The sequence below is a fragment of the Rutidosis leptorrhynchoides genome, chromosome 5 (genome assembly GCF_046630445.1).
Source record: "Rutidosis leptorrhynchoides isolate AG116_Rl617_1_P2 chromosome 5, CSIRO_AGI_Rlap_v1, whole genome shotgun sequence".
In the NCBI taxonomy this organism is placed as follows: domain Eukaryota; kingdom Viridiplantae; phylum Streptophyta; class Magnoliopsida; order Asterales; family Asteraceae; genus Rutidosis; species Rutidosis leptorrhynchoides.
In genome coordinates, this window is record NC_092337.1 from 357,305,268 (window position 1) to 357,329,906 (window position 24,639).

The following is a 24,639-nucleotide window of genomic DNA, read 5'->3' on the forward strand; positions in this document are numbered from 1 at the left end:
AACAAGAGATTTTGTGGTTGGCGAAATGTTTTTGTGATGCTTCGGAGAATCCAATTGTTGGTCGATCACAAAAGCAAAAAAGTTTTTGGGGCACGGTTATGGAAAAGTTTAATGAAAATGTAGAAGGTTGGGTACGTCATGAAGATTCGCTATCTTCAAAATGGAGAGATGTCAACAAGGCGTGTATGGAGTTTTTGCCTATCTTTAACGATATAAAGGATCATTGGCAAAGTGGAGCTAATTGACGATGACGTTTACCACTCTGCGGAGCAATCATATTCTAGTCAATATGATAAACAATTTCCTCATAAGGAAGCATTTTTTTTTCTTGAAAACACATCCAAAGTGGAATGTTCCTAATGATCCGGTTGCAAGAGTTCAAAAACCTGTTGTCGATGTTGATGAGGTAGGGGAAAGTCAAGGAGATCCGGTATGACTTTCCCAAGACTTTGAGGCGGAGTTATTTGGGGATGTACCAATGACACGTCCAATGGGACGTGATAAAGCAAAGAAAGCCCGAAAGAAATCGGCTTCTTCGGACGCAGGAGCGTCATCTCGTGGTCGGAGTTCGAGTTCGTCAAGGGTGGACGAATATTTGAGGCAAATGGTCGTGGACAAGAAAAGTGCGATTGATAAATTTAATGAATTTTGTACTATGCAAACCGCACTTACACAATTTGATGTGTTGGGGAAATCTTCTAGAGATTTTGAGGACCCGGAGGACGTGATTCGTCTTCAAAATTTTAAAAAGATGATTCGTGGCAAATTGAAGGATGACTTGAACATTGACAACATCCCGAACACCGATTAGTTTATGTTTGTTCGTCTTTAGTTTATGAATTTAATTTATGTACCTTTTTTAACTATTTAATTATGTATTTTTTTTTATTTGTTAAGATGTCATTTTAATTATTCAAATTATGTTACATTTTTTTTCTACTTATTTAAATAAAACAAATCATTAAAAAACAAAAAAAAATAAAAATTAAACGCCACGTCAGCATTCCACTAACCCACTCACACCACCAACCCACAACACCACTACTCCACACAACTAACCCACACGTCCTAGTCATCAAAAAAGCTCAAAAAGCAACCCACGCCCCCAACCCACCCACACACCACCACTACAAATAGTCTTATAATTAGAATTCAAAAGTTCGCCTGTAACGTCTACTTCTCCTTCCGGCAAAAATTCCGGCTACACATATTGAAATTCCGGCAGAGAAGACTTTTTTTGATTCTCAATCTTTTGTTCTTCCATAGCCTTAATAGTATATTGAAGAACCTCATTATACTCTTCAATAATATTATCATGGACAATCTAGATCAAATCATCTGGACACAATTCTTCAACCCATAAATTACAAGTAGTAACGTTTGCCACATTTGCTTCGACATATTTTTGGATGAAACCCGGATCATTGATTTCGACTAAGGCATACATTATATCGGCTTGAGAAAGGTTATACGAGTTATGATCGATATGTAACACTCTGCCGAAGTTCTTGGCCACCTCGATTGTTCAATTTGGTGAGCAACAGTCATACGGTATACCCTTAATCATCACCTTTGAAATTATGAAGAACTTGTTCTTTCTTTGTACCATGGGAATAACCTCCATAAATTCTAACTCATTCATTGTAGGACCCATCGTCATTCTTTGGTAGCTTTGTTCATCTCTACATTGAACGATGTAAGCATACGATCCCCAAGCTGAGATTGATTTAATGGCTATGTATCGACTTTTTAGCCACTTGAATAACTTGAGGGCCTTGATTGGTTGTTTATCAATGATTATGGCTGTTAGAGATAACCTATCACATGTTTCTTGATTGGAAGATAGATTGATATTTGTGGTAGGCGAGTTTGGTTCTTGGAAAGAGGGAGATGAGTAGTCATTTGGATTTATCTTGACATTCAATTCATTCTTTGCAAACCCTACAAAGATGGATCTTCCGTTGATTACCTTCCCATTCATTCTTGAAACAACGTAAGCTGCCTGGATCGTATTCTCAAATTTGACGAAAGCGAACGATCGATCTTGCTTCCATTAAATCCCTTGAATAGTGCCAAATTTATGAAAAACATTGTTGATATGTAGAGACCCGTCCTAATCCATCCGGACAAAGTCCGTATTGATTATAAACGATTCACAATAGTTGAATACATCGCGAGGTACTTGACCTCTATATGATACATTTTACAAACATTGCATTCGTTTTTGAAAAGATAATATTTCATTACATCGGAAATTGACGGCATGCATACCATTTCATAATATATCTAACTATAATTGACCTAATCTGTCATTTAATTAATAATAATCTCTAATGAACTCAACGACTTGAATGCAACGTCTTTTGAAATATGCCATGAATGACTCCAAGTAATATCTTTAAAATGAGCAAATGCACAGCGGAAGATTTCTTTAACATCTGAGAATAAACATGCTTTAAAGTGTCAATCAAAAGGTTGGTGAGTTCATTAGTCTAACATAAATAATCATTTCCATCATTTTAATAGACCACAAGATTTTCATTTCTCATAAATATACGTCCCATGCACAGAGACAAAAATAATCATTCATATGGATTGAACACCTGGTAACCGACATTAACAAGATGCATATAAAAATATCCCCTATCATTCCGGGACACCCTTCGGATATGATATAAATTTCGAAGTACTAAAGCATCCGGTACTTTGGATGGGGTTTGTTAGGCCCAATAGATATATCTTTAGGATTCGCGTCAATTAGGGTGTCTGTTCCCTAATTCTTAGATTACCAGACTTAATAAAAAGGGGCATATTCGGTTTAATAATTCAACCATAGAATGTAGTTTCGATTACTTGTGTCTATTTCGTAAAACAATTATAAAAGCAGCGCATGTATTCTCAGTCCCAAAAATATATATATAACAAAAGCATTTAAAAAGGGAGTAATGAAACTCACAGTAATGTATTTTGTAGTAAAAATACATATAACGATATTGATCAACAAAACAATGCATGGTTGTCCTCGGATTCACGAACCTATTATTCAATCATGTATATTAATACTTGTAATGGTAATTCGAACAAATATATATAAATTTATTAGTTGTATATTTTTTATATTAATAATATATATGTTTCATAGATTCATGTTGTTATATAAAATATAAATTTTCGTTATGTTATATGTATTAAATATATTTTAACACACACACACACACACACATATATATATATATATATATATATATATATATATATATATATATATATATATATATATATATATATATATATATATATATATATATATATATATATATATATATATATATATATATATATATCATTTGTATATTAATAATCTTCTATCTATCTATTCTATATATTAAAACAAAACGATAAATGAGTCATCCTATTAGAAATAAGCTAATCCTAGCCTTCCATTCACTAGGATTAACTAGATCATGACCATTGAAATAAACACCTCATCTTAATGAGGTCATAATCTTAAAAAGTATTTGTAATGAGATGAAATTACCCCTACTAATATTCAGATACCAAATTAACGCGAGAAGAATGGAATATTAGGGGTTTCTAAGTTGCAAATTAGTTACCTGCTTTCGAATTTTTTGCAACCCTAGGTTTTTCCACAATCTCTCTGGAATCAAAATCAAACTAACAGACATATATTGGAATGCGAGCATCAACTTATCGGTTCATTATCACGAGTGACTATGAGTTTCAATTTTGTCTTGGATGTTTCAGATCTTACAAACAACTACAAATCGGTATTCCGGCGATCGTTGAAGATTATGCGATATAAACGAATCCTAATGTCTATGAAATCAGGTAATCAATTCATAATTCATATAATTTCTTTCCATTCTAATAGATTCTATAATTTCTTTACCCAATTAGGATCTTGATTTCTTTAGGCAATTCATTATTATTCTTTTTGTAGGAATCTAACTATTGTCAACTGATGGCTTTGGACAAAACCTTCATACATTGTTTGCATGAAATGTGTTCCTATGCTGGATCAAAGTAAGCCATAATTTCTTTTTTAATACGGAGTATTTTTTTGTCATGAATTATTTAGTAATTATGAACTGCAGTGGTATAAGATGGAGCGAATTTAGGGGCGATTATGTGCCCTCATAAGTCTCTATGATTGCTCCTGGTGTTATAATGAATATTAAACCAATAATAAACATAAGATTGTATATAATATTATAAAACATGCAATAGGGTTTCTATTTCAGCTGTCCATTGATATAAAAATAAACAGCTAGATCAGTTTTAGATGAGTGAAATGTGCCTAAAGTTCACGGTAATTGGTAATAGGGTTTCCAGTTTCAGCTGTTAATTGATTCTGGATTTTGATGGGTTTGTTAATAATAGACTGCTTTCGGTTTCTTCAAGGTGTTTTGGATCGTCATTGTGTCCACGTTTATTATCATTTTATAGTAACAAGATATATGATTGTACGGTTTACTTAATCGTCTAAATTTGGTCTTGGTTGCCTAAAAAAGTAATTATATGTTTACCAAGCAGCAAGATGAGCATTAAATAACTTCTGAGACAGAGCTTCAACAAATTGAGGTGATATATTGTTTTTCACTCTTCATATTTTGTAAGCTTAGGTTGTTGTTAATTTTGTTATACGTAAGTTAACTGTTGTTTAACTTTTATATCATTAACACTTACTACTTGCTAATAGAATTTCTTGCTGAATATGTTGCTGAATTGTAGGAAGCGGAGTCAGCAACTATAGATGCGATGTTAGTTTTGGAGTTCCATTGTCTTGCTGCTTTGCAAGTTAGTAATACTCACCTTAAAACTACTTCTTTAAGCTCATGACTGTATTTTAGTAGAGCTGTGAGTATAATATGTGTTATTCATTATGATACTTCACGATATCACTTCAAAAATGTTGCATGTTGTGCATAAGCATTTTACATAAGATTTTATGCTATTACATCTATCGTATCAGAGGTGTAAACATGAACGGGTCAGGTAGGTTGGGAAACGAGGCAGGATGGGTTTATGATTTGGGTTGTAACAAGTTTTAATTAGATAGGAGTTGATGTGGGTTGGGTCCGAGACCTTACAACCCTGCATCTTTGTCCTCAGTGGGTCAGAAACTCACAACCACATGTTTGGTGATCCCCTAACATTCACATTGGCCACCTTTATGTTAAATGTCTGTTAGTGCAAAATGGACATTGTTACACTATTAATATAATGTTTTAAATGAAATGATTTAGGAGGTTGTATGTATTGAATATAAACTTTTTGCATAACGATCTCTTTCCCATACTTCAGTGAGTTCTTTAAAGCTTTATCACACATGAAATTAAGGTGGCAAATGAATGTGTTGGGGTTGGGGTAAATTGACTTCACCTGTGATCATTTTTTAGTAAAAATATGGTTTCCTAAATAATTTTAAATCAATCCGTAATTCAAAAAAAATTGTAAAATAATGATCTCATTTGTTATTTAGAAAAAATGTAAACTCAGATAATCGTTTGGACAACTTTTGAACCATTATGCCTGTATCTTTGTAGCCAGTTTTGTTTAAAAAAATCACCTGTTTGATACATTGTCATTATAAACTACACAACGTTGATCCATTATCAGATAACTGAGTTGAAATTACTTCTTATGCTATATAGAGTAACACAGGTTATAAAGGAATATATGTGTCCAACTCAGACATGGTGTTGATAATATAACTGTAAGTTAAGAGTAACAAAAGTACAATGGGATGTGATTCTTGGTGTTTATATTTTCGCTTATGTAGTGTGATGTTATGCAGCTCAGCTCCCTTTTTTGCAACTTTAAAGACTAATAAAAAATGCACTTGTTTGCGAGGTATTATTTTTATGTTCAGGTACCAAGACAAGTAGCACGTGCCACTACTTCTCAGAGGTGTATACGCACCAATGATATTGAGAATGTTGGCCGAACATCGCGACACCGTACATTCTTTGAAATGCTTGGAAATTTTAGCTTCGGTGATTATTTCAAGAAAGAAGCAATCAAATGGGCTTGGGAACTCTCAACCGTAGAGTATGGGTTATTTTCACCATATATCTGGACTGTCTATCTTATTGTTGTTGTTATTTTCTTTCCTTTCATTTTCTCGCACCATATTAATATAACAAAGTGCAAGTATCAAAAAGGTAAATGACATGAACATATAAGAAAATGCATTGCATCCTAGACTTGTCTACTTTTATTAACTTCCTATTCCTAATCTGACTAGACCATTTCCGTTCCATTAATTTTGGAATAGCTTCTATATTCTTTTTTAATCTGCTAGAATTTATCTAAAAAAAATTACCTAACTCTTTTTTTCCCGTGTTTTGCTTTCAGATATGGAATGTCTGCATAGAACTTGTGGATTAGTGTGTATGAAAATGATGAAGAAACATAACTTTGATGACGTTCGTGTTATTATGGGCCATTAATATCCACATGTTGTTCTTAATGTGCAATGTTAATGGACCACCGTGTACTCTCGGCAAGTTATTTATTACTTGGTTATTTATATGTGGGCTCCTTTTAGTGGATCGTTATTAGTGGGCTTGGCCCACTCTTTATATAAAAAAGACTAGAAAGAGGGTTTCGTGTGTGGAGCTCAAATAACTCACTCAGAACGCTTTTTAAAGGATTACGATTAGATCGAATAAGCCCTTCTGCAGACAAATGTGGTCAAGTGGTACTGTTGCTCACATATCACCCATAACATTAATTAACATTACGATGATCTTTTACTAAAAAAAATCGTTGATTTCATCTTAACTATTAACCTCACATCCATGTCACCTGCTCAACGTTCCGGTGCTCCCTTCAGATATTCTCAATGTAAGACTAATTAATGATAAATGTTTTCAAAACAAAATTATTGTAGTAAAGTGATTAAATATCTTTGATTTTACTAACATTTAAAACTTAAATAATCATTATTATAACACCTTTTTATGTTCAAACTTCGTGTTACTAATGAACCACGTTGAATTGTTACTGAATTGAACCATAAAAATGGAATCATTGAAATTATCTACTTTGGAAAAAGAGATCGAAATTACAAATGACATAGATAACTTAAAAAAAGATCTAGCCGACACATTCTTTTGAAGTCTTTTGTTGACAAAGGATATAATACTAAATGTCCAATTTTAGTGATAAAATGTTTGAGCAAATTGGCATGTTACCTGCTATGCTAAAAGTTTTAGATTAAGTGATTGTAATATATTTCGCTTCGTCGTTTATAATGTTACATCTTTCAGTATTATTTGATAATTTGTACATGTGAACTATTTTCATGGAGTGTTTTAATTCTATTGGCTTTTCTTTGTTGCACACTGATAGATTACACGTTATTACTTTAGACGAGATCCAAGGTATATTCAAGATAAAGAAAGCGTCTTTCGCTCTCTGTACAATTCGACAACGCGTTAAAAGATTAGAATCAAGGAGTAAGTTGTGGGAAACTCGATCTAAAAATTAGATACCAAGTCTCGGCTTTTTTTCAATATTATTGCTAGCAAATTTAAGTCATTTGGTTTTTGTAATATTAATACAACATTACTTTTCATATTGTTTTGATGTCTAATCAACATAACAAATACTATGTAAAGTTGTATTAAGGGACAATTAGATATTTGATTTCACCCTTAAAAAAACCCGCGAAGTTCGCGGGTCTTAGGCTAGTAGTATTTATAATAAAACCAAAAATAATATTAATAGTGGTAATAATGATAATAATTATAATACTTAATTTTACTAATGATAATAATATTAATAACTCTATTAATGATAATAATAATGATATTAATAATTATATTTGTAAAATATTAATTTTTCTGTTAACAATAGTTATGTTACCGATTTTAGTAATTTACATAATAATAATATACGTGATAATACAAATAATAATACTTATGTTAATATTAACCATTATATTATTTATAAAAAAAAATACTAATACTAATATAAAAATAATAATTTGTATTATTTTCATAATAATAATAATCATGATCATAATTTTGATAATAATACTGAAATGGTAAGAATTATGTTTTTAGTAATATTTATAATAATACAAATGATAATATTAATAACATTTTACTTAATAATAATGTTGGGGATGATAATAATATTAGCAATAACGATAATAATAATAATAATAATAATAATAATAATAATAATATTAATCCTACTTGTAATTACAATTATGATAATAATAATAAAAAAGTATCTACTACTTTTTATTAGTAAAAAAAATATTAATACCAATAACTAATATACTAGCATTAATAACAATAACAATAACTAATAATAACATTAATATTATTAATAATAATAATAATAATAATAATAATAATAATAATAATAATAATAATAATAATAATAATAATGATAATGGAAAAGAAATAAAATATATACCATTGTAAAAATGCTTTCCTAAAAACAATTGACCATGACGAGGCTCGAACCCGAGACCTCTCAATTTATCACAACACCCAGGACCAACCATCTGTCTACTTCATTTCTGATTTATACCCATATTTAATTTTTATAAGCTTGCCTTATCTGTTTCTTCTTCTTCATGGCAACAATCGACCAGAGATCCAATTCAATTAATAACAATTTACTTTATTTGATTTAGGATTTAAAAGGATACAGAATGTAATTACAGAATAATTGATTTAATTAAAACAAAAGAAAAATAAATAAAAAAACAGACACTGTAATCAGAAAAAAATTCGATTATGAACTCTAATCCCAATCTTGAATTCTAGTTTGTTTTATTTAAAAGTTATAACATGAAAGAAGTCGTAAATGATTCCTAGAAACTATCTGGACCTTCGGTTGATCTTAAAACATCAAATTGCTCTCTAATTTCACGATGAACCAGAAAGTTGACTTTTTGAAATAACACTTTGACTCCAAAATTCGAACACGATATGAAAAATTGAGAGTTGAATCTTTCCAGATAGTTTGTGTGATGACCCAGAAATTTCGACTAAATTTAAACTTAATCTTTGTATGATTAACATTTCCGACACGATAAGCAAAGTCTGTAAAACTGAATCTCAAAATTTTTGAATTACTTTTATATATTTAAATACCCTTCGGTTGTTTTCGACGATTCGCGAACAATTATATGTAAATAGATACATATATACTATAACATGAAAAGGTAACAATGTATTAATTGTTTGATACCGTACATTAAACTTATTCGTTTAAATATCTATTTGAATGTATATGATAAGTTGAAATATTTATTATTAAAATTTATTTATAAATAACTTCCAATGTGTATTTAAAAACTGATTTATGTATATTAAAAAGATATATACATATATATAATAAACGATAGTAACATTCGTTTATTGATTCAATTGATATTTAGATAAGTTAACTAAAGCGTTTAAGATGAACCAGTTAAACACTAATTTGTTACAGTGTTTTCAAATTGCCACATTACTCAAAATGCTACAGTGTTTTCGAAAATCACTATTTGCTACAGTGAAATTGACTTTGCTACAGTGAATTGCTACAGTAAAATTTGACTTTGCTACAGTAACTTTGCTACAGTAAAACGCTATTATAAAAATGTATTTTAACAAATAGCGAGACGATGATTTATAGAAGTAAATGACCAAAACACTCGAAAGTTTAAGATACACTTTGAGTGATATAATTAAGGGATAATTTAAGGCTATTGATAAGGCTAAAAAGGAACATATATTTCATAGCATTATCCCCCAAGAAAGACAGGATTTTAGTTGTAATTGTTCCATATTCAAGTAATATTCGTTTATATTTAATAAGTGCGAAGACAAAAGGCGAAAACGAAGAATTGAAGACGGAAAGGTCCAAAATGCTCAAATGTACAAGATACAATTAAAAAGGTTCAAATTATTGATGAAGAACGTCTAAAAATGACAAGAGTACAAGTTGCGGAACGCAAAGTACACGATATAAAATAGTACGCAAGGACGTCTGAAAATCCAGAACCGGGACCCGAGTCAAGAAGAAACGCCCGACGCAACGGACCAAAAATATCTAGTCTACTATGCACAAGAATAAAATATAATATATAAATAATTATATTAATTATTTATATATTTATATTTATTTTATATTATGTCGACAAGCTAGGAGCCAAAACAATGTGAGCTGTCCCTGGTCCTCATGCGAGTCGCATGGCCAGAAGGCCATTTCCATGCGAGTCGCATGACTCCAGATTTCAGGCCAGGTTCTATAAATTGCAACATTTTCTGCCGAGTAAAGAAAGAAAAAAAAACACACACATACATATTACTCCGTATTTATTTTATTTATTATTTATATTATTATTATTATTATTATTATTATTATTATTAATAAGATTATTATTAATCTTATTATTTTTTTTATTATTAGTGTTATTATTTTTGCGATACAAAAATAATAATGTACATCAAATATTACGATGGAGTGCTGTCCAAGTAATTTTCAAAATGAGTTTTCGAGCAAGCTAGAGCTAAGGAAATTATGGGTTATTGCCAAGGAGGTTATGGGTAATGTTCGGGGGTATTTTTTTGTGAATCAAACCTCGTGTTAATCATCTCCGATGCGTCTACGTGCTTTCCTGCAATATTGTATATCAATATTAAACAGTGAGTTTCATTTGCTCCCATTTTAATTGCTTTTGCAATATATATTTTTGGGCTGAGAATACATGCGCAGTTTTATAAACTGTTTTACTAAATGGATACAAATACTAAAACTGATTTTGTGTGAGTTTCATATGATCCCTTTTACTCAATATATTTTTGGGCTGAGAATACATGCGACTGTTTATAAATACTAAAAATACTAGATTTATATGCGTGAGTTTCATTTGCTTCCTTTTTAATTGCTTTTGCAATTTATATTTTTGGGCTGAGAATACATGCACTTTATTTTAAACGCAATGGATACAAGTACATACTAAATTCTACACCGAGTTTGAACCGAAAATCCCTTAGCTTTGGTAACTAGTAACTGCCGGTTATAAGAACTGGTAGGCGCGAGTAGTTATATATGGATCCATAGGGCTTGACATCCCCGTCTGTTCCAGGTATAGAAAGAAACTCTAGCCTGAACTATAAAACAGACGTATGCTATTTGAAGTTAGTACACATTGGATTGCGTGTATTGTACATGTTGGTTGCATGTTAAACGAGGGGTACTTATTATAAACGTTAAAGTTTAGTTACCAGGGTTCTCAACTTTGTAGAACCGATTGATAAACGTTTCGGATGAAACAACTGAAATCTTGTGATCCACCTTTTATTTAAAACATAATGATAAACGTTTTGAATAAAACAACTGAACTTTTGTAATCCACATTGATATACGGATTATGTGTAATATTAAAACTATGAACTCACCAACCTTTGTGTTGACACTTGAAGCATGTTTATTCTCAGGTTTCTAGAAGTCTTCCGCTGTTTGCTCATACGTGATACAAGTTATGTGCTTGGAGTCATACATGCTATATACAAGAAACTTGCATTCATCAAACCATTACCATGTATCTTATTTTGACTGTATTGTCAACAGATGTATTATTGTAAACCATTTAAATGGTGATTGTCTATACGTAGGAATCATCAGATGTAAAAAAACCTGGAATTTATATATTCATTTATGAAATACCTTTTCAAACGAATGCAATGTTACAAAACGTATCACATAGAGGTCAAATACCTCGCAATGAAATCAATGAATGACGTGTTCGTCCATATGGATTTGGAGCGATCGTCACAGTTTGAGTAGAAGGTTTCTAACACAAATGCATTTATACATTTTGAAAATTAAATCGTTTTCGAAATTTTTGAAAAATTTGTACAGAACAGGGAACCGAGCTGAATACTGTTTCTGTTTTTATTTTAATTGAACAATTTGAGTTTATTATATTTGGTAATCAATAATGATAGTGAAAAAGAATTGAAGTGGTTCAGTTCTAACATAATTGATCGCTTATATGAAGGCCCGTGATTAAAAATCTTCTCAATCAGACAAAATAAATAAAAATATAAAAAGATATAAAGTTTGATACACTGTTAACGATTTTTGTTTTTAAGGAATGATTTGTACGATCGATTTGGACATAAAACAACTGAAGAGGTTCAAACAAAATCAGATACAGTAATTGATGGTTATGTGAAATGGAATCGAATTATATATAAATCTGTTTCTTTATATAACTTAATCTATGATAAAGGTAATAATGGTATATCATTAATTATAATTAATCATTTTTATATACCTGTACTAATATTATACTTACATTATAACAAATATTAATAGGATAATAATAATATTAATACTTCTTAATAATAATTATATTAACTATTATTAATAAAATACTTTTAATAATAAATAAGAAAATAATGATAATAATATTATTCTTAATGATATAAATAATTAATTGTATTATTTTCTAATAAATAAAAAAAATAATGATTTTAATGATAATGGTAAAAATAATAATAATAATAATTTTAATCAAAAGTTTACTACTCATTATAACATGACAATGATATTAACAAAGATAACAATAATATCATAACAATTTATATGTATAAATTTTCATCCTCATATATTATCTATTTTTTTTTAAATAATAATAATACTATCACTAAATTTTTAATATTAGTATTAATATTGATATTGATATAGTATAACATTCATATCTGTAATTACAATAATCATATTAATATATTAATTATACCATATATATTATATGATATCATATGTTTATTATTTATACATTTTAATATAAATACATTATATTATATGTGTTTGCATATTAAATATAACTGGCTTATATATTTTTAAGTATTATTTATATATATTTACTTGATATATTATTTTCTAAAAAAATTTCGACATATAATATACTTAACTTTTATAAATACATTCCAATATACATATGATCATAGGAATCATTTATACATAGATTCATTTCAAATTACACTTAATTATTTAGTATCTTATTTTACATATTTAATTCAAATGCTTAAATTATATTTTATAATTTCAAATTAATATACATATACTTACATATATATATATATATATATATATATATATATATATATATATATATATATATATATATATATATATATATATATATACATATTTATTTACAAACAATTGTTCGTGAATCGTTGGGAATTGTCAAAAGGTAATTGATTATATAAACACAACATTACAGACTTTGCTTATCGTGTCAAAATCAATAAAAATTAAGTTTGAAAATTTGGTCGGAAATTCCCGGGTCATCACAGTACCTACCCGTTAAAGAAATTTCATCCCAAAATTTGAGTGAGGTGGTCATGGCTAACAATAAAAATGTTTTCATGACGAATATGAGCTGATAAATAGAGTTTTATCATTATTGATTAAGATAGATATAACGATTCGATTATGTGAAGCGTACGAATGAAACTGTCTCAAAAAAAAATGAAATGAGAAATAAAGTTTCATCTTAACTTCTGACATTGTCTTTGTTGAATTCCGGAATTCAAGGGATTTAAGAAAATCTTCTAAATCCAAAAGATTTGTTTCTTCGGCGAATAAGGAAATTAGGATCTCTCTAATTAAATGCGGAGATCTGTCTTGATTTCACTATCAAATATTTCACTATAAATTAAATTCTTCCGTTTTGTATCTTTTACCATTCCTATACTCAATTCCCAAATCTAAAAGATTGTGCAAATGCTTAATCCAGTTCTAATCCTTGTCCTTATCCTTACTATCGCAACCATTATTCTCCTTTTCCAACTTCCACCAGAGGAATCTGTTTACTTCTACTTTGCCCTTGGGGGTTATAGTACTTATAATTCTTCCGTGTATTTATGTTGCGATAAACATTGATATTCACGGTTTGTAATTTATGCGTTGTTATTGGGTTTTATATCTCCTCTTATATTTCAATGTCCCTATTTCTATTTCCTATAATCATTGACATCCACAGTTAATACTCCCTCCTATTTGCTACGATTTATACTCCAATTTCTATTTCTTTTGGAACTTTGTCCCTTCATTTCTTCTTCCTGTGGTTGGACATCTCTTGTAATGGTCCAAAATTCGCAGATATAAGTTTCAGAATGAACATTGTTAATGTTCTAAGAAGGAACGGTAACAGCACAATATGACTTGTCAAATTACCAGAATTCAAGGAAAAGATAAGACTATCAAGAAAATATGTTCCTGATATGTTTATAGATTAGACAGAATTTAAGAGTCGTGTAACATGGCACATGATGACGTTATGATCTGTGAATCATCACGTTCCTTTTTAGAAACTCAGCATGACTTACTATAATATAATCACGTTGATCAAGTGTCATTATATTATACTAACTCATGCATCAATTCCCAACACTACTTCAAAAACATTCATAATTTAAACTCGAATTTTAAAGAATTTTAGAAACTAAAGTAGTTTCATTTATGATGTAATATAGATAGCACGAAGAGATAAATAATTTCGAACGAGAATATTTATGAAAATATCTTCAAAAATATCGAAGATATTTATGATGATATTTTGGAATTTCTAAGTTCGATGGTTGATGAGGAAGATTTTCCGCAAGATTTTAACATGAGTACGGAGCAAGATATTCGTTGAAGGTTTCATCAGATTCAGAATTACCTGGATTCTTTGAATATATGATATGGTCCTTGTATTTGTCCTTGGTCTCCTTCATGGTTAGCTCAATCCGTTTTCCAGTTCCAACTTTTCTGAGCTTTTCCAACATACTATTTTTTATCATTAAACTTCCGATGATTAAGGGCGTTTACGGTTGTCTATGGTTTCTGCTGCTTCATTCAGCTTTTTCAACATTCAGAGTATTGATTTGTAACTGAGTGCTTTTCAGAATTTCAGAATGAGAGATAATAATTCTAAGAGATAAATGTCATACATATAACTGTTGATGTAGATATGCTGTGAGTTTTTAAAGTACTGATTGCTGATTCTCGGTAATTGGTATGGCAGTTCTCGTTACCAGATGCGGATGAGTATATGATAGGGTTTCAATGAATAAATATAATGATTTGTCAGAGATATTTAAGCCAAGAAGCAACGAGGTTGCTGGTACTTCTGCTGGTAATATGGTGGAATATAAAAGAATTCTCCGGTATCAAAAGGGTAACCGTATATATCAGGATTATGGTAAGACTACTTCGAATGAAAAGTCGAAGTTGACTTGCTGGAGCTGTGACAAAATTGGCTACTTTGTAAAGGGATCGCAAAGTTATTTTTGATAATAAATGCCAAAGGATCTGACGCGGCTACGTGTTAAACTTTTACTCAGTTGCCGAGAGTTTCTCAGGTGCAATACTATATACATAAATCTTTCTTTTCGTAGATGAAGTGTGGTTGGTTCATCCTCTCGATTGAGGTGTTTTCAAGAATCATGAAAGGTTTGAACGCAGAATGTAATCGTGAAGATACAAATGATGTTTAAGACGAAATCAAGTGGCAAACTTGAAGAATTGTTTAGTTTCATATGTTATAATCAATATTTTAATTCATTTTAATTGTCCAATTTTATTTGTCCACAGTCGATAGTCCACAGTTAGCAATTCAATAATTCATATATAATTATATATATAATATTCGAATTAATACGTATCGTGACCCGTGTACATGTCTCAGACTCGATCACAACTCAAAGTATATATATTATTGTAGAATCAACCTCAACCCTGTATAGAGAACTCGATCATTACTGCATATAGAGTGTCTATGGTTATTCCAAATAATATATATATATATATATATATATATATATATATATATATATATATATATATATATATATATATATATATATATATATATATATATATATGCGTCGATATGATATGTCAAAACCTTGTATACGTGTCCCGATTTTTAAAGTGCGTAAAAATAAATAACAGAAATTAAATGAAGATAAATAAAGTGCGTAAAGTAAATAACAGAAATTAAATGACGATAAATAAAATTGCGAGAATGTAAATTGCGATAATTAAATTGCGATAAATAAAATGTAATCAGTTAGCTAGGAACAATTAGCTAGGAACAGTTAGCGTGGATTCTTAACAAAATTTCTCATAGTTAATTTGTTTGTTTCTAATAAATTTTATTTTGTCTAATGTTCTCTTCATTATGCCACTTGTTGGATTCTGATAGGTCAAAATCCAAATATGAAATTTGAATGAAAAAGGTTATTCTGTGGTGAACAGATTCGTATATCTGTGAATGTAAGTAGGATAGTAAACGACTGTTGAATCAGCTTCGAAGAATGTACATTGTAACTTATTAATGTGAAATCTGAATATTCCTCGGGTATTACCTACCCGTTAAAATATTTTCACCATTAATAGTTTGTACAATAAAATTTTTAATTACAATCTTTATGAAAACATATATACATATATATTTTCTTCAGACGTAATCATGGATTTTATGAGTCAATGTGAAATTAAACTCATCAGATTTACGGCTAGAAGTAGAGTACATAATCTCTAAAATATTAGAGATTGCATAATCTCCATGAAATATGAAGATAGTTTATGTAGAACGATTCGTAGAACGATGATTATGCTTGAGGTATAGATTGCGAGGTTGAGACGTGTGATGATGTTGTTGTTGTTGGTACTGGTTATACTGATGGTGCTGCTGATGGTGGTACTGTTGCTGTCGGTGCTACAAGTGTTGTTGGTGCTGAGGTTGATGATGATGTTGGTGTAGTAAGTATAGCTTGTAATTCACGCACCATTCTTGTCAGGTTTTCTATCCTACCCTCTATCATTTCTATCCATCCACTCATCTGATTCGATAGATCTTGATTATCAATTCGAAGTTCCCTAACTTCTTCTAATATTCCCCTTCGATTGGTATTCGGAAGTAGAGGTTGAATATTTTCTGAGATTGCAGTAACGCGACCTTCGAGGTGGAAAACTTTAGCAAGAAGGGTGAATAAAGTGTTGCGCATAGGTTCACCGGTGAGTACATCATTTTCTTCGATGTTAGGAGGTAAGTCTAGTTCGCGGTAGGGCTCGCCTTCTTCATTTCTCCATCGAGTGAGTAAGTCTCGGACCCACCCCCATCTCCTCCAGAAAGAAAAATAACTAAATGGTTGAGACACTTCTGGTTCATTGACTTCGGAGTCTGCTTCAATATACATCTCGAAAGCGCTTCCGGAACTAATGGAATCCAAGCTAGGTGTAGGATCCATCTCTCACGATCAGTTAAAGGGTTTTGATATGAAATAATTTTCGAATATCGAATGATATTCTAATTATATATAGAATATCTATACATACTTCTAAAGATCCCGTGAATTACGGAGAAAATTAAGGAAACGTGTCAGATAAAGTCTATAGTGACAGATACGCTAAGATATGGATTAGTAGATATGCTAAGATATGAATTTTGTCTATACACTATTCATGCAATCATTGCAGTAAGATGTGTCTAGACTAAGAATGATAAGCAGGAAATTTCCTAAGGATGATAAACTGATGATTTTCGACAAAAATGATAAGCAAAATTTTTGACATGCAGACACGGTCGAAGTCCAGACTAACTAATGCATCCTAACGACTTATCAATTAGACACACTAATGCAAGACCTGGTTCACTAAGACTACCGCTCTGATACCAACTGTAGAGACCCGTCCTAATCCATCCGGACAAAGTCTGTATTGATTATAAACGATTCACAATAGTTGAATACATCGCGAGGTACTTGACCTCTATATGATACATTTTACAAACATTGCATTCGTTTTTGAAAAGACAATATTTCATTACATCGGAAATTGACGGCATGCATACCATTTCATAATATATCTAACTATAATTGACCTAATCTGTCATTTACTTAATAATAATCTCTACTGAACTCAACGACTTGAATGCAACGTCTTTTGAAATATGCCATGAATGACTCCAAGTAATATCTTTAAAATGAGCAAATGCACAGCGGAAGATTTCTTTAACATCTGAGAATAAACATGCTTTAAAGTGTCAACCAAAAGGTTGGTGAGTTCATTAGTCTAACATAAATAATCATTTTCATCATTTTAATAGACCACAAGATTTTCATTTCTCATAAATATACGTCCCATGCACAGAGACAAAAATAATCATTCATATGGATTGAACACCTGGTAACCGACATTAACAAGATGCATATAAAAATATCCCCTATCATTCCGGGACACCCTTCGGATATGATATAAATTTCGAAGTACTAAAGCATCCGGTACTTTGGATGGGGTTTGTTAGGCCCAATAGATCTATCTTTAGGATTCGCGTCAATTAGGGTGTTTGTTCCCTAATTCTTAGATTACCAGACTTAATAAAAAGGGGCATATTCGGTTTAATAATTCAACCATAGAATGTAGTTTCGATTACTTGTGTCTATTTCGTAAAACAATTATAAAAGCAGCGCATGTATTCTCAGTCCCAAAAATATATATATAACAAAAGCATTTAAAAAGGGAGTAATGAAACTCACAGTAATGTATTTTGTAGTAAAAATACATATAACGATATTGATCAACAAAACAATGCAGGGTTGGCCTCGGATTCACGAACCTATTATTCAATCATGTATATTAATACTTGTAATGGTAATTCGAACAAATATATATAAATTTATTAGTTGTATACTTTTTATATTAATAATATATATGTTTCATAGATTCATGTTGTTATATAAAATATAAATTTTTGTTATATTATATGTATTAAATATATTTTAACACACACACACACACACACACACACACATATATATATATATATATATATATATATATATATATATATATATATATATATATATATATCATTTGTATATTAATAATTAATAATAGTATTTATAATAAAACCAAAAATAATATTAATAGTGGTAAAAATAATAATAATTATAATACTTAATTTTACTAATGATAATAATATTAATAACTCTATTAATGATAATAATAATGATATTGATAATTATATTTGTAAAATATTAATTTTTCTATTAACAATAGTTATGTTACCGATTTTAGTAATTTACATAATAATAATACACGTGATAATACAAATAATAATACTTATGTTAATATTAACAATTATATTATTTATAAAAAAATACTAATACTAATATAAAAAAATAATAATTTGTATTATTTTCATAATAATAATAATCATGATCATAATTTTGATAATAATACTGAAATGGTAAGAATTATGTTTTTAGTAATATTTATAATAATACAAATGATAATATTAATAACATTTTACTTAATAATAATGTTGGGGATGATAATAATATTAGCAATAACGATAATAATAATAATAATATTAATCCTACTTGTAATTACAATTATGATAATAATAATAAAAAGGTATCTACTACTTTTTATTAGTAAAAAAATATTAATACCAATAACTAATATACTAGCATTAATAACAATAACAATAACTAATAATAACATTAATAATAATAATAATAATAATAATAATAATAATAATAATAATAATAATAATAATAATAATAATTATAATGATAATGGAAAAGAAATAAAATATATACCATTGTAAAAATGCTTTCCTAAAAACAATTGACCATGACGAGGCTCGAACCCGAGACCTCTCAATTTATCACAACACCCAGAACCAACCATATGTCTACTTCATTTCTGATTTATACCCATATTTAATTTTTATAAGCTTGCCTTATCTGTTTCTTCTTCTTCATGGCAACAATCGACCAGAGATCCAATTCATTTAATAACAATTTACTTTATTTGATTTGGGATTTAAAATGATACAGAATGTAATTACAGAATAATTGATTTAATTAAAACAAAAGAAAATTAAAAAAAACAGACACTGTAATCAGAAAAAAAATTCGATTATGAACTCTAATCCCAATCTTGAATTCTAGTTCGTTTTATTTAAAAGTTATAACATGAAAGAAGTTGTAAATGATTCCTAGAAATTATCTGGACCTTCGGTTGATCCTAAAACATCAAATTGCTCTCTAATTTCACGATGAACCAGAAAGTTGACTTTTTGAAATAACACTTTGACTCCAAAATTCGAACACGATATAAAAAATTGAGAATTGAATCTTTCCAGATAGTTTGAGTAGAAGGTTTCTAACACAAATGCATTTATACATTTTGAAAATTAAATCGTTTTCGAAATTTTTGAAAAATTTGTACAGAACAGGGAATCGAGCTGAATACTGTTTCTGTTTTTATTTTAATTCAACAATTTGAGTTTATTATATTTGGTAATCGATAATGATAGTGAAAAAGAATTGAAGTGGTTCAGTTCTAACATAATTGATCGCTTATATGAAGGCCCGTGATTAAAAATCTTCTCAATCAGACAAAATAAATAAAAATATAAAAAGATATAAAGTTTGATACACTGTTAACGATTTTTGTTTTTAAGGAATGATTTGTACTATCGATTTGGACATAAAACAACTGAAGAGGTTCAAACAAAATCAGATACAGTAATTGATGGTTATGTGAAATGGAATCGAATTATATATAAATCTGTTTCTTTATATAACTTAATCTATTATAAAGGTAATAATGGTATATCATTAGTTATAATTAATCATTTTTATATACCTGTACTAATATTATACTTACATTATAACAAATATTAATAGGATAATAATAATATTAATACTTCTTAATAATAATTATATTAACTATTATTAATAAAATACTTTTAATAATAAATAAGAAAATAATGATAATAATATTATTCTTAATGATACAAATAATTAATTGTATTATTTTCTAATAAATAAAAAAAATAATGATTTTAATGATAATGGTAAAAATAATAATAATAATAATTTTAATCAAAAGTTTACTACTCATTATAACATGACAATGATATTAACAAAGATAACAATAATATCATAACAATTTATATGTATAAATTTTCATCTTCATATATTATCTCTTTTTTTTAAATAATAATAATGCTATCACTAAATTTTTAATATTAGTATTAATATTGATATTGATATTAGTATAACATTCATATCTGTAATCACAATAATCATATTAATATATTAATTATACCATATATATTATATGATATCATATGTTTATTATTTATACATTTTAATATAAATACATTATATTATATGTGTTTGCATATTAAATATAACTGGCTTATATATTTTTAAGTATTATTTATATATATTTACTTGATATATTATTTTCTAAAAAAAAAATTTGACATATAATATACTTAACTTTTATAAATACATTCCAATATACATATGATCATAGGAATCATTTATACATAGATTCATTTCAAATTACACTTAATTATTTAGTATCTTATTTTACATATTTAATTCAAATGCTTAAATTATATTTTATAATTTCAAATTAATATACATATATATATATATATATATATATATATATATATATATATATATATATATATATATATATATATATATATACATACATATACACATATTTATTTACAAACAATTGTTCGTGAATCGTTGGGAATGGTCAAAAGGTAATTGATTATATAAACACAACATTACAGACTTTGCTTATCGTGTCGAAATCAATAAAAATTAAGTTTGAAAACTTGATCGAAAATTCCCGGTTAATCACATGATAGTTGTGAGATTTGTGAATCTTGATAGTCTTCCTAAGTAAACTGTAGATTTTTTTGAAAAAGAAGGGTGATGGTTGGTTTGGAATTTTGGATAATGTTGTTTAATTGAAATTGAATTGGGATATGAAGGTTTGAAATTTGGTTGATTTTGGTTGAAATTGGGAGACATCAGTCTATCGAGTGTTGGTTTGTAACTTTAAAAAAAAAAAAGGAATACTTGATCAAGAAGTTTGAGAGTTCTTTAATGAATCATCATTAGAGAGTAGTGACTGTATTAAACCAACAAATTCGGCATTGCCTTCAGTCCTTCATTATTATTATTATTATTATTATTATTATTATTATTAAGTGCTCTTCTTAATTTGTTGTTGTTGGTTCTGAATTTTGAAGGATTGCGGGAAATAGGGAAGTTGATTATTGTTGTAATATGAGAAATCTTGATGATTATGGTGATTAATATTTAGGATTTGTTGGTTGGTTGGTTATTATTGAGTTTGGATCATAACAAGATGTAAGAAGTTCATAAAAATACGTTTCTGAAAATTTCTTAGTGAGAGAAATAAAAAAGAACAGAAATTACTAGAAAGAAATGGAAGCAGATTGGGAGTAGGGGACCGGAAGTGAAGATGAGACATGCATGTACTATCAACTAGCCACCTATAAAAATTCTAAAAATAGCAACGTGATTGTCAATTAATGTTCGATCTGTGAGGTTTTTTCAATGAACAATAATGCCCTTACGTGATTAACATGTGCCGTTAATTAACTATTGTATTTGATGGACTGACCTTCTCAGGCAACGATTGCATAGTTTGTTCATGCCGGAAAATAGTTTTGGACTTGGTAGCTTTTTTGAACATAACACAGAGAATCAAGCGCCAATTTAAATTGGAAATTTGTACTTTTTAACGTATTTGGGCCAATTTTATACTTTTTTTATATTTTATACTACTATTATTTTTATGTTTCATAGTACTTGTTTGGTCTTTACAAAGAAACGTATTTTTTTATTTGTAATTTTGTTATTATTAATAACGTTTTCTTATTTTAGTTATTAGTTATAGTTATAGTTATTAATTATAATTATTTTAATTTATTGATTAGTTTAATCAATTAATTTATTTTATTCTTTAAGAAAATTAGACTGATAGGCTAACTATGTCTATCACTTCTATTTTTTTTTTAACTCACTTACTTTAAGACTTACACGACTAAGTCACCACTCATGTAATTTAATGCTCATTACATTAATAACATTTTTATGTGCCAAACATTTTCAAATACTTTTATGACTTTCTCCGATCAATTTATTTTCTCAGTCACCGGAATACCTTCTAACAATCATTACTCTTTCTGCAACCACCTTTTAATCTACTCTAAAATCTCTTTACAAACTATTACGAAAACAACTTTTTTATGTGACTTGAAAATCGTGTCAACCACACCTCTGTCCATCTTTTTCCTTGAATCATTTTTTTGCTCCGGTAGCCGTCACCTCGTTTCTTCTAGATCTGAATCTTGTGCGGTTTTGTAGCGTCTTCACGGACCTCCTCTCCGACCACCGGCATCTCGCCGGTGGTTCGGCCTTACCGCTTTCCGTTTAATAAGGTACACCGATCTATCCCCTTTTCCGGCGATAGTTATGGCCCTTAGTCTTCTACGGCCTCACTTACAGCATTCAGACGGCGAATAATGTGTTCTTCATACGGGTTCTGGGTGCTTTGTGTGTTTTTTGGGATGTTTGTTGGGTTGTTGCTGCTTTGGTGGGGTTTGGGTTGGTCTCTTGGTCGTTTACTTTGTTAGTAGCCTCTGTTTTCTTCTCTCTGCGGTTCTAGGCGACGAGTTCCACCGAAACTCTACAGCCCTTTTGGTCGAAATTCGGGTTGGTTTGTGTGCGGGGTCGATTTGGGTGGCTGCAGGTGTGCGTGTCTTTGTGTTGAAATTCGGCGGTTTTCGGTGGATGGGCAGCTGTCGGCGGCTATTGGAGGGGGGTAGCAGCTGTTGGCGGCTTTGGGTGGCTGCTGCAGTTGGTTCCTGTTTTTGGTGGTTTCGGGTGGTGGTGTACTAAGGTTGGCGGCTGCTGCTTGCTTCCATTTGTGGTTGTCGACTGCCGGTGATCGTCGGTGACCTAAGATGGAGCATGTGGTCGTTGAAGCTGACCGAGGTATGCTGTCTATTTGTAACTGGGGGTTTGTAAATGTCCTTAGAAAATTTGGCGGAGATGACTGGTTCCTTTGTGGTTTGGTTCTGCATTTAGTTCGGATTTGATGCGGCTGGTTTGGTTCATTCATTCCATTTTTCCTGTCATCGGGTCTTTAGTGGGCTTGATGTTGTTGCCGGCGTTGTCGACTTTGTTGACTTCGGTAAATAGGCATCGGGTTGGGTTGACCGGTGAATGGTTTCGTTTATGCGGATGAAGATGCGGGGTTGGATTCGGTACTGGGTTTATGTGTTTTGTATTAGGCTTAGCTAAGGTGGTTGTCGTTGTTGTTTGACATTTCAATTGTAATTCATATTGTGCACACTCTGTATTTAATGTTGTCGTTCAGTATGTTTAGAACAAATAGAATGAGTGTCATGAAGTTTTGGTTGTCTGTTTGACCAAGTGCTCCAGTTTACAGATTGTTATGATCTGCTTATTGTAGCTCTACCGGAACTTCGGTTCTATTATGTATATACATATTAATATTTTATCAAAAAAAAAAAAAATTTGTGAACAAGTAAATTACACTTGCTGTACAAGTGGTATGTAATCCATTTCACTTCCTCGTCCGACACTAAAAAACATTAATTTGTGTTGTGCTTTCTAAGAGGCTTAACCCACAACTTTAAGGTCGAAGTTTTAATACAATTTTAAAGTTGATGTAATGTAGAGTTCAAAGTAATTATTGGTGATTGTTGTTAAGGCACAGGGG

The 24,639-nt window shown here is 29.7% G+C and overlaps 1 protein-coding gene across 1 annotated transcript; it reads left to right on the top strand.

The window, feature by feature from the left end:
- Positions 1 to 3,654: 3,654 nt before the first annotated feature.
- On the top strand, positions 3,655 to 6,648 carry LOC139848258 (alanine--tRNA ligase, chloroplastic/mitochondrial-like). The gene is made up of 6 exons (XM_071837994.1): positions 3,655 to 3,849; positions 3,962 to 4,044; positions 4,555 to 4,602; positions 4,753 to 4,818; positions 5,894 to 6,072; positions 6,379 to 6,648. Exons 4-6 carry the CDS (start codon positions 4,780 to 4,782, stop codon positions 6,395 to 6,397), a joined length of 237 nt encoding a protein of 78 aa, XP_071694095.1. The 5' UTR covers positions 3,655 to 3,849; positions 3,962 to 4,044; positions 4,555 to 4,602; positions 4,753 to 4,779; the 3' UTR covers positions 6,398 to 6,648.
- Positions 6,649 to 24,639: the final 17,991 nt, after the last annotated feature.

What these genes read in the sequence shown, in the direction of transcription:
- LOC139848258 (XM_071837994.1), top strand. Translation starts at nt 4,780, where the DNA reads ATGTTAGTTTTGGAGTTCCATTGTCTTGCTGCTTTGCAA. An exon ending in ATTGTCTTGCTGCTTTGCAA is followed by an intron (nt 4,819 to 5,893) that starts GTTAGTAATACT and finishes TTTTATGTTCAG; the next exon opens with GTACCAAGACAAGTAGCACG.